At 41.2% G+C, this 12,197-nt stretch overlaps 1 protein-coding gene across 2 annotated transcripts in view; it reads right to left on the bottom strand.

Moving 5' to 3' along the window:
- SULF1 (sulfatase 1) overlaps positions 1 to 12,197 on the bottom strand; it is a 193,299-nt gene that overhangs the window by 13,709 nt on the left and 167,393 nt on the right. The window contains exons 18-20 of one of the 2 annotated variants that reach the window (XM_077492845.1): positions 9,612 to 9,754; positions 8,785 to 8,908; positions 7,320 to 7,353 (exon numbers count right to left, since the gene is read on the bottom strand). In XM_077492845.1, coding sequence (XP_077348971.1) covers positions 7,320 to 7,353; positions 8,785 to 8,908; positions 9,612 to 9,754 — 301 coding nt within the window. The remainder of the gene's footprint in view (positions 1 to 7,319; positions 7,354 to 8,784; positions 8,909 to 9,611; positions 9,755 to 12,197) is intronic. The other variant, XM_077492844.1, reaches the window with a different exon arrangement.

Below are 12,197 nucleotides of genomic sequence, written 5' to 3'. Positions count from 1 at the left end.
TTGTGTCTGCACTAACTTCTCTTCACCCTCTTCTAAGCCCTCTTCTTTGATATGCTATGCATGCACCCCTTTTGTGACTTCAGACCAGGCAGATTGGCTTAACAATAAAGTACTTTACTGAAGTAGTTGAATATAACATGTGGACAGTTCTCAGCAACATCGTTCATGCACATTCCTATACATAGGCCTCTAAGTGCCCTTTTAGTGTGTCCCTGGTGCTCCCTTGTGCCTCATGAGTTGGTCATACCTTCATTAGGTAAGAATGTCCTAAAAGTAGAGATTACAACCTCAGCATCACTCTCCTTTTCGTCCCATGTGAGAGCAGCGAACAAGACCTCTGACCTAGATAGAGTTCCCCTTTTTATATTCTTTGTCCAGCAGACATTAATTGAATAATGCAACTCACACATTAGAAAATACATTTAACCCAGAAAATAATGAGCACAACTAACACAGCAATACCTCTATAAGCATCTGCTTACATGCTTAGCTATAGATATTGAACAGAGGTGTCCCCTTCTCACTACATTGTATGGAAGGGTTGTGTGAATTATAAGTGTGGTTGAACAGAATTAAAGATACTTAGTCAGGTAAACGATTCACAGATGTATATTTCATGTGTGTGCGTTGGTATGGCTGCAGTTTCGCCCTAAATCTTTTTTTAATTAATTTAATAACAAAAACAAAGAAAGGATCTCTGGCAGCTCAGTCAGTCTAAGGTCCTCTGGGTAAGTAAATCTGTATTAAACTTAAGTGGCAGGCGGAATGCATACAATGCAAAAAATGTTGTCTGCGTACAGGGCAAACCTCTACAGTGCGTCATAACCACAATAATGCTGCTTTCCAGGCAGATGTTTTGTGATTTTCCTATCAAAGTGTCAAACTTCAGACAAACAGATTTTCACAGAGTAGATACTGGAAGTGCAGAGCTTTAAAAAATGTAGCCTGGAGCAAACTCATAATGGATATTATTATGCAAGTGTCTCATCTGAAAATCCTATGACGATCACTGCAAACACCTTTAAAGAGCCAGATAAAAAAGTATTAGCAATGAACACTGTCATAAGACAAAGGCAAATGATTATTACATACTGTGCTCCCCAACATTCTACTGGCATAAAGATGTCGTGGAAACCTTCATAAAACTGCATTTATGCTTGAAGATAAAATAGGCCACAGAGGTCTACTGTCTTCTGATTTCACTGAATTGAGGTCTACTGTTCCCTAAACTCACTGGATTGAGGTCTACTGTCCTCTGATCTCACTGGATTGAGGGCTACTGTTCCCTAATTTCACTCGATTGAGGTCTACTGTTCCCTAATTTCACTGGATTAAGGTCTACTGTCCTCTGATCTCACTGGATTGAGGGCTACTGTACCCTAATCTCACTGGACCTGAGTCCACTGTTCTCTGCTCTCACTAGATTGGGGGAAGATTTTCGTCTCTACAGGTAACTTTAGATGAACTAAGGTTGAGTGGTATTTTCTGGGCAATTGTTACTCGGCTACTGGTCATGTAAAGTGACGTTTCCAATATATATAGATTGACAGCTAGACAGAAGTTAGCTGTGTGCAGGTCTGCAAAGCAGTGGCAGTAACCATCTGACCCACATCTAGAATAAATGGGCCCCTAAGTTTAAAGGGACTTTGTACAGCCACTCATTATGCACACATAGTATGCCTGCCCCTGCTTTTCACAATGCTTGGCTGCTCTTCTACTCCTCTCTTCTGTACACATGAACACGTTCCCTTTAAAGTTACCATTATCCATGTATTGTGAAATATTGTATGAAAAACTGTTCAGCACATAAGTTCCACCCACTAGCTTACGCTAATATTGGCCATTCACAAATGGTTTAAGCTACCATTCAGTCAATAAATAGCAAATTTTATCTCTCTTTTATCTCAATCTTTTATGCAGAATTTTGTTAAAAGAAAACAGATAAAAAATCTTTCTTCTAATACCATTGCAAGGAATGTCACTATGCTAAATTGGTCTCTCAGACAGTTTTATTGCATGTCATAATAACATGCTTCTGGCTGAATCAACAGCTCTTTTACAGAATGGGCAGTTTCTAGATCTTCTGCTATAAAGGTCAACCTATGGTCACATCTAAATGTCAACTTATGGTACATCAGTCACATTTTCTGCAGGAGTTGTAAAGTCTCATGGTTTTTCACCTTAATGCATTCTATGCATTAGAGTGATTGAAAATTCTCTTTTTTTTTTTTTTTACATTTTTTAAAATAACAAACATTTTATACTTACCTCCTCTGTGCAGTGGTTTTGCACAGAGCAGCTTGGATCATCCTCTTCTCGGGTCCCTCTTTGCTGCTCCTGGCCCCTCCCTCCTAGGTAGTGCCCCCACAGTCAGTAGCTTCCTATGGAGGCACTGGAGTCGACTCATAGCTCCGTGTGTCCATTCAGACACAGAGCCCCAACCTGGGCTCGTCCCCTCTCTCCCCTGATTGGCTGATTGACAGCCGCGGGAGCCAAAGAGGAGGAGTGTCCCGGGCGGCTTAGACATTCGTGAACATCGCTGTAGAGAGATGGGGCTCAGGTAATTAATTAGGAGGGTGCTGGGGGGGACTGATACACGCAAAATATATTTTATCTTAATGGATAGAATGCATTAAGATAAAAAAAACCTTCTGCCTTTACAACCCCTTTAAAGTGAAAAACCTTCTGTGCTGAAGCTCCCCTCCAGAGTTTCCCTTTTACGTACCTGAACCCAATCTTTCCAGTGACGAGAATGAGCCCAGCAGCTCCAGGCGTTGTCTCAGGTCCTCATAGGATAGATTGATAGGAGCACGAGCTCCCGCTGCTGTCAATAAAATTGGGGGCGGGGCCGAGTCCTGCTGTCTGTGTCAATGAACGCAGCAGCAGGACTAAGGAGCGCACCTGCACGAGTAACCCTATGGATTCCGGCTCTCTGTGGGGACACTCAATGCACAGGAGGAGCCAGGAGCGCCACCAGGGGACTCCAGAAGAGGAGGGTCAGGGCGCTCTGTGCAAAACCCTTGCACAGAGGAGGCAAGTATAACATATTTGTTATTTAAAAAAAAAAAAAAACCTTTGCAATCACTTTAAGGCTTCAAACACACTGGATGTTTTACAGCTGCTTCTAGGGGCATTTGGCGTTTTTTTTCTGGCTCAAAATGCCCCTCCATGTTAGCCTATGGGGTTGATTTACTAAAGGCAAATCCACAGTGCACTACAAGTTCACTGTAGATCTGAGGGGACAATCTGAAGTGAAGGGAAGCTCTGCTGATTTCTATCATCCAATCACGTGCAAGCAAAAATGCTGTTTGTTATTCTTTTTGCATGTCCCCCTCTACAGCGATCTACAGCGACTGCACTTCCAAGTGTACTTGTAGGGCACAGTGGATTTGCCTTTAGTAAATAAACCCCTATGTGTCCATGTACACATAGGCTTTTAGCAGCGTTTAGTGACAGGAAAAAAAAAACCTCTGCCAGTGCGACCACGAGCAGCAGAGTTTGGGCAAAAAAAAAAAACGCTTGACGCTACTAAAAGAAGCTAAAAGCTGCTAAATGCGCCTAAATGCCAGTGCTTGAGCATTAACTAATTTCAATGGCCAGAACAAATTATTTATTCTGGCCAATGAAATGAATTAACGCCAAAGAGCTTGACGCCTGTAAAAGCTCCTAAAAGCCCCTAAAAGCTTGTACAAGCTTTAGACACTTTTACAAGCTTCAGGCATTGTTTCTGAAAAACTGTTGCTGGCTTCCAGGAGAGTTAAATAAACGTCCTCTGTGCGTGAGGCCTTAGCTCTGTGTGTCGCTGCCCTGTCATTTGCCTGCCCTTGCACACTGTCTGCCAACTCCTGTTAGTGCATAACAATGTAAACAAAGCCTTGTAGTATAAGAGAATAAACAACTAAAGGATTCTGTTATTTGACATTGCTGGGCATTCTGTGTAGCTGGGTGATAGCGTGTGAGGTCATATTGTTGACAGGCAGCATCTGTAAGGCCGCGTACACACGGGCGGACTGTCTGTCCAACTTAGTCCGCTGAAACACATTTCAGCGGACAGTCCGCTCGTGTGTGGGCTTCAGCTGACTTTTTCAGCGGACAGTCTGGCGGACTAAGTCTTTCGGAATTTCCGTAATATTGTCCGTCCAACTTTGGTTTCAGCGGACAGTCCGCTCGTGAGTAGGCAAGTTGGACGGACTAAGTATGGCGCATGCTCAGAAAGGATTTACACGGCCGAAGGTTGCATAGCAGTGTATTGGACGTTGTATTTCTAGTCCCGTCGTACGTGCTGTACACGTCATCACGCAAGCTTTCAACGGACTGTCTGTTCATCGTGTGTGGTCAAGTCCGTTCATTCAAAAGTAGGACGGACTGTCTGTCGGATTGTCTGACGGACTTAGTTGGCCAGACAGTCCGCCCGTGTGTACGCGGCTTAAGACGTCAGCTTACCTCTGACCTCCTGACGCCATATGCCCTACTGTGATAGGTTGTTTTAAAAGGGCTACTTGTCCAACCTCTAAATATATACCTGAAATATATATACCTGAAATACGTACATTTAACTGTTTTACAGTGCCTTGAAAAAGTATTCACACCCCTTGAAATTGTCTACATTTTGCCATGTTACAATCAAATATGTAAATGTATTTTATTGGGATTTTATGTGATAGACCAACATAAAGTGGCACATAATTGTGACGTGGAAGGGAAATAATAATTGTTTTACAAATAAATATCTGAAAAGTGTGGCGTGCATTTGTATTCAGCCCTCTTTATTATTATTATTATTATACAGGTTTTATATAGCGCCAACAGTTTGCGCAGCGCTTTACAACACGAGGGCAGAGATTACAGTTACATTACAGTTTGGTACAAGAGGAATCAGAGGGCCCTGCTTGTTAGAGCTTACAATCTAAAAAGGAAGGGATTGATACAAATTGATACAAAAGGTAATAGCTGTGGGGGGATGAGCTGATGAAGAAAGTATGAAGGAAGTATGAAGTATGATGAAGGAAGTATTTAGGGGTATTTACTCTGATACCCCTAAAAGCTAGTGGAACCAATTGTCTTCAGAAGTCACGTAATTAGTGTCCACCTGTGTCTTACTTATTCTTAGTATAAGTACAACTGTTCTATGAAGCCCTCAGAGGTTTGTTAGAAAATCATAGTGCACAAACAGCATTGTGAAGGCCAAGGAACACACCAGGCAGGTCAGGGATAAAGTTGTGGAGAAGTTTAAGGTTAGCTTAAAAAAATATATCCCAATCTTTGAGCATCTCACATAGCACTGTTCAATCCAGCAAGAAGTGAATCAGAGAAGCAGCCAAGAGGCCTATGGCAACTCTGGGGGAGCTGCAGAGATCCACAGCTCAGGTGGGAGAAACTATTAGTCATGTACTCCACAAATCTGGCCTTTATGGAAGAGTGGCAAGAAGAAAGCCTTTATTGAAAGAAAGCCATAAGAAGTCCTGCTTGCAGTTTTCAAGAAGCCATGTGGGGGACACAGCAAACATGTGGAAGAAGGTACTCCGGTCAGACGAGACCAAAATTGAACTTTATGGCCTAAAAGCAAACCGCTATGTGTGGCGGATAACTAACACTGCACATCACCCTGAACACACCATCCCCACCGTGGAGCATGGTGGTGGCAGCATCATGTTGTGCAATGCTTTTCTTCTGCACGGACAGGGAAGCTGGTCAGAGTTGATGGGAAGTTGGATGGAGCCAAATACTGGCCAATCTTAGGAGAAAACCTGTTATGCCCCATACACACGGTTGGACTTTCCGACGACAAAATCTGTCTGATTTTTTCAGACGGATTTTGGCCCAAACTTGTCTTGCATACACACGGTTGCACAAAGTTGTCAGAAAATCCGGTCATTCCAAAACGCGTTTATGTACAAAACATACAACAGGAGTATAAACAGGCCAGTAGCCAAAAGCTTTCGTCTCATAATTTTATGAGCATGCTAGGCACTTTGTCGGAATTGTCTACTCACAATCGGAATTTAAATGATCGGATTTTGTTGTTGGAAAATTTTAGCTCCAGCTCTCAAACTTTGTGTGTTGGAATCCGATCGAGCCCACACACGATCGGATTTTCCGATGACATGATCCGATTGCACATTTTCCGTCGGAAAGTCCGACCATGTGTCCAGGGCATTAGAGTCTGCAAAAGACTTGAGACTAGGGTGGAGGTTCACCTTCCAGCAGGACAACAACACTAAACATACAGCCAGAACTACAATGGAATGGTTTAGAGCACAGCATATCCATGTGTTAGAATGGCCCAGTCAAAGTCCAGACCAAAATCGAATTGAGAATTTGTGGCAAGACTTGAAAATTGCTGTTCAGACGCTCTCCATCCAATCTGACAGAGCTTGAGCTGTTTTGCAAAGAATAATGGGCAAAAATGTCTCTCTCCAGATGTGCAAAGCTGGTAGAGACATCCCCAAAAAGACTTGTGACTGTAAGTGCAGCGAAAGGTGGTTCTACAAAGTATTGACTTAGGGGGGCTGAACACAAATACATGTCAAACTTTTCACATATTTATTTGTAAAAATTTTTGAAAACCATTTATAATTTTCCTTCCACTTCACAATTATGTGCCACTTTGTGTTGCTCTATCGCATAAAATCCCAATAAAATACATTTACGTTTTTGGTTGTAACATGACAAAATGTGGAAAATTTCAACGGGTATGAATACTTTTACAAGGCACTGTATCTATATGGGGGCATGTCATAAACAGGGTGACAATAAAGCAATACAGTGACATTGATATATCTTGTTTTTCAGTGGTAAATTATAATTTGCTTATTATTGGCTAACCTAAAAAGTACACCTGTGAAATACATGAAGGGTTGAAAAACCCACAATTTACTCTAAAATACAAAGGTATACTTCTGTACATTGTTTCATGCATTTTGCAAAGCATAAAATGGTAATACACATATACAACTTTATATAAATATATGGAGATGCAAAATAATAGTGTACACACAACACAGAGAAAACACAATGCACAGGCTTTCTTATCAGTGGCACATTAACCTAAACATTGTGTGAATTGAATGTTGAAAAATCAACAAGTCGCAAGCATGAAATGAGATGTATGAGCTCTTGCTGGGAAGATGAGATGGAGTGAATCATGGTAGCCGGAGACCATTGACCAATATGAGGAAACCATGGTTAGAATTTGCATGCACCAAAAGCTATGTCATGGGCCACATGACAGAATACACAAATTAGTCGGAATGGGCTGGATCATGCAATTATTTGGGAAGAAGCCGCTGGAAAGGATAAATAAGAAAAAGGACATATACCTGTGTGGATCATAGGTTCGTCCATCTTTACTCCCTGATATAGGAAAATACAAGAGTAATGGTTGTTAACTTCTAGAAGAGAAATCATTCACCAAATACCAGATTGCCAACTCTCCTTAAAGATGGTTAAGGTGTACCCATCATTGAAATTAATAACTCAGCAGCTATTCTAATATTTAATATCGGGCACCTGAAAGGGACAGTCCAACCAAAACCGATGTTTCAGCTTTTGGTAGATGCTAGAGAGCTAAAGTAGACAGATTCTTTTATTTCTGGGGCACTCTCATGGTGAAATTAGTGCAGCCATTATTTGCAGTTGCCACCGTCCCTGCTGGATTTTTAATTTATTTATACCATGGAGAATGGACAGGAGTTGCTGGGGCAGGAAAAGGTGGGTGAGAAAACCCAAACTCACATGTGGACAGGGACAGAGTCAAGAGTTAGGTAGGGAGATCATTCTTCTGGAGTATCCCAGGGCATAAAATAAGGCATGGACTGACTCGGCCCATCTAGCTCCATCTATAACATCACTTTTGGGTGAGCTAGGCTTTTTTTTTTTTTGATAATATGTAATGGGGCTTAGTTACTATATTGTCTAAAAATAAAAACTGTGTTGCTAATCAGACTGAGCTTTCATAATTTTGTCTCTACAGGACAACAAAGACAATTTTGGTTTTAAAAAATTTGATATATGAGGGATAGTGTAAGGATAGTATAATAATTGTGGCTATACCCTTGACCTGAGCCAGCACTGTCTGGCCCTTCTGCTGAGCTGGAATTTTTGCCTATTGTCGCCATTTAGTTTTCATGATGTTATCCAGATGGTGCTCCTTAGCAGTGGTTTTAAACCGCTTTTCAACTACATTTGGCAGATTTCCCCATTGAGAATCATTGGTATACTAATATCTAACTTGGCTAGAAAGAGCAAGCATGTTAGAGTTTACCACAAAATAGGCACCACCACTGTATGAAAGCAATGCTATATATTTGAAAATCACTTTAATGCATGGGTTTTTATAGCTTGTAGACTATAGAAACAAAATAAAGTAGTGTCAATCAAAATACTCATATTAATTGGTCTTAAATTAAATTAGCTAAAAATATGCAACACCAGCAAACATAAAATTAGTGACCCGCAAACTCTCTTTTACTAGGTACGGCTGATATTAGAAGGGGCACGGGCTGTGTAAGGGGTAAGCAGGTTAGTTAGCAGCCCCTGGCTAGAGACAGTCTAGCAGTTGTTAGCTCTGAAGCCAATGCTGTAAATAAGCTTTGCGGTCCATGTCGACCTGTTATTATTAAACCTGCAAGAAAGAATTGGTCAGGCCAGCAAGTTTTTTTTTTTTTAGCATGTAGGCATTTTTATAATCCAACTGCTGTAAATAAATAGGATGGCATAGCAACGTTTTACACTTAGAGCATATTAAAATGTCTTTAAAAAACCTTATATTTACTGAACATTTACCTGTTTCTAACCCTTTCGGCCTTAGGTTGCACTGTCGGTGACCCTGACAGCTTCTTAGCTCCATCAACTGTACATGAAGCTGATTCAAAACTCCTCTCTCCACAGTATGTACAGCATTTGTGAGCTGTGGGAAAAACAGCAATGCACATGAATACATTGTTAGTAATGGTTCAAAGGGCTGAAACTAATGAGCAAACTGTAGAAACTGTTGCTATTTACATTTTGTATAAAAATAATAATTTACTCTTGTCTTGACGATTGCAACTCCTTCCTAATCGGCCTGCCATTACACAGGCTATCCTCCCTTCAGTCTATCATGACTGCTGCTTCCAGACCATCCACCTTACTCGACTCATTTTTGTCTGCTCCCCTTCTCTACCAATCCCTCCATTGGCTTCCAGTGACCCAACAACATACAAAGTCACCCACAACTCTGCCCTCAGTAATACCACAAAACTTGTCCCACTATATCACCCAGACCATCCACTCTACTCTTCCCAAGTCCCCCTGCTTCCAAGACTTCTCAAGAGCTACTACCATCCTCTAGCACTCCCTACCCCAATCTGTCTGGTTGTCTCTTACTTTCTGCCTTTAGGTGATCCATAAAAACTTAACTCCTTTATTGCATACTTTCATAGTTTCAGCTTGGACCTATGTAAGTATACCTAGCTCATCATTGAGGGGAAGCTAACAATTACGGTTTCATAATTACTGATAGGTTGTTTCTTGAAGAATCATTTCCATTGTTTGGTATTATTGGAACATGACTGGGGCTCCTAAGAATAACTGCACTGTCTCTAAATATTTAAATACATTTGTGTGTTTACCTGGTAGGGGTCAATGTTCATATCGAAGTATTCCAAGAAACCCGTGGCAAATTCACAAAACAGAAAATTGTGAGTCTCGTTGACTGTTCTCAAACACCAATATGTGTTATTATTGGAACTGGTACAGGCACAGAAAGACCCCACTGTAAAGAAAGAGGAAATCCAGATTGCATTTTAATACTTTCTAAGCATTAAATTACAAGAAAAAAAATTGGATTTTAATAATAAGACACATGTGCACGTATAAGGCCTATGCTTTGATATGGTCATCATGTCAAACATACATCAGTTAATAAGGTCAGCACCATAATTGCAACAGTCATAAGTATCAGCACTCCAAATTAGAACCTGAGCAGAGTTTACATCACAAACGTGCAGGAAAAGAACATAGACTGGATATTCGCCCCCCATCTACATCACCAAACTCATCTACAGATATCGGCCAAATCATCCCCTCCGCTCCTCCCAGGACCTCCTGCTCTCTAGCTCCCTTGTTACCTCCTCCCATGTTCACCTTCAAGACTTCTCCAGAGCCTCTCTCATCCTCTGGAACTCCCTACCCAGTATATCTGACCAGCCCCTACCCTATCCACCTTTAGGAGATCCCTGAAAACTAATTTATTCAGTGAAGCCTATCCCACACCCACCTAACTGACCCCAAGCCACCCCCATCAAATCATTCTCTGCAGCTATTACCTTTTGTGCCACCACCCACTCCCTTTAGAATGTAAGCTCTACGAGCAGGCCCCTCCTGTACCTTTTGTATTGAACTGTACTGTAATTGGGTTGTCCCCCCTATACATTGTAAAGCTCTGCGTAAGCTGTTGGCGCTATATAAATCATGTATAATAATAATAATATTCCATTGGGGATATAAAATGCTGTTATATAGTGATGGCGGACTTTGCCTTCTACATTTGTCCCCTTTCCTCCTCAAAAAATAATTAAATTATTACAACAGGAGGTCTTTGACTTGTTTCTGTTTAAGGCAGGATTTAAAAAAATGCCACCACTGGATTGTGGCACCCACATCCACCATGTTATTTTACCAAGGGGTTCAATGAAGAGAAAAGCATCCAAAAGCCACTGGGACTTTGATGTGAGTTCATACAAAGTAGTGAGAGGACATACAAACTTTAGAGAACTCACTGGCTCAGGTTAGGCTGCTCACAACAGACTCTCCAGTGGGTACACCAGCAGGGTACCAGTAAAAAAAAGTTTGCACTAATGGAAGGAGTGCCAGACCAAATGATAAACAAGTCCAAATACATTTATTAGTTTATACTAATGAAGTAAAGTTGCACTTTGCATAATAATACCCTTAGCTTGAATATGGTGAAATGTGGTAAAATTTCACATTGCAAGGAATACCCAATCCTCTGCAAGGAAAATCAAGAAACAGCATTTTTGCTTGCACATGATTGGATGATGGAAGTCAGCAGAGCTTCACCTCCTTCATTAAACTCTGTGGGAAATTATTCAGGAAAGTGAATGATCTATTTACCTTTAGTTAATTCAACTCACTGACTCAGTACTTTCCACATGATCAATCTGGTCCTAGTGTAACAATCAAGAATACTGACTTTGGTGACAGCATTTGTTAGTGACTTAGACAGTCCCGAAGCTAGAGACAGCCAAGCAACTAGAATTGAAAATGAAAGCAACTGCAGCCTCTGCATTTTACTCAGTACAACTTTCCTTTAAATTGTTAATGTTGTACTGGAGTGGCTTTTACTTTTATATACTGTACTTGTGTTTCTCATGCTGACAGTCGCACTGATAATATAAATGTAAGGTTTTCATTCTATCTACATAGAATGAGAACCTCAAATACTGAAAAAGTATTCATACCCCTTGACATTTTCCACATTTTGTCATGTTACAACCAAAAATTTAAATGTATTTTATTGGGATTTGATCTGATAGACCAACACAAAGTGGCACATAATTGTGAAGTGGAAAGAAAATGGTTTTCATTTTTTTTTATTAGAGAGCCTTAGTGAACAGCATCATGAAAGCCAAGGAACACACCAGACAGGTCAGGGATAAAGTTGTGGAGAAGTTTAAAGCAAGGTTAGGTTATAAAAAAATATCCCAAGCTTTGAAAATCTCACGGAGCACTGCTCAATCCATCATCCGAAAATGGAAGGAGTATGGCACAACTGCAAACCTACAAAGACATGGCCGCCCACCTAAACTGGCAGGCCGGGCAAGGAGAGCATTAATCAGAGAAGCAGTCAAGAGGCCTATGGTAACTCTGGAGGAGCTTGCAGAGAACCAAAGCTCAGGTGGGAGAATCTGTCCACAGGACAACTATTAATCGCGCACTCCACAAATCTGGCCTTTATGGAAGAGTGGCGAGAAGAAAGTCATTGTTGAAAGACATAAGAAGTCCCATTTGCAGTTTGCGAGAAGCCATGTGGGGGACACAGCAAACATGGAAGAAGGACCAAAATTGAACTTTTTGGCTTAAAGGAAAAACGCTATGTGTGGCGGAAACCTAACACTGCACATCACCGTGAACATCATGTTGTGGGGATGCTTTTCTTCAGCAGGGACAGGGAAGCTGGTCAGAGTTGATGGGAA

This window comes from Lithobates pipiens, unplaced genomic scaffold, assembly GCF_037356315.1.
Source record: "Lithobates pipiens isolate NorthernLeopardFrog02 unplaced genomic scaffold, aLitPip1_a1.2 Scaffold_19, whole genome shotgun sequence".
NCBI classification, from domain to species: domain Eukaryota; kingdom Metazoa; phylum Chordata; class Amphibia; order Anura; family Ranidae; genus Lithobates; species Lithobates pipiens.
Note: the sequence above shows the minus strand (reverse complement) of the source record. Positions and strands in the feature narration are given on the sequence as shown.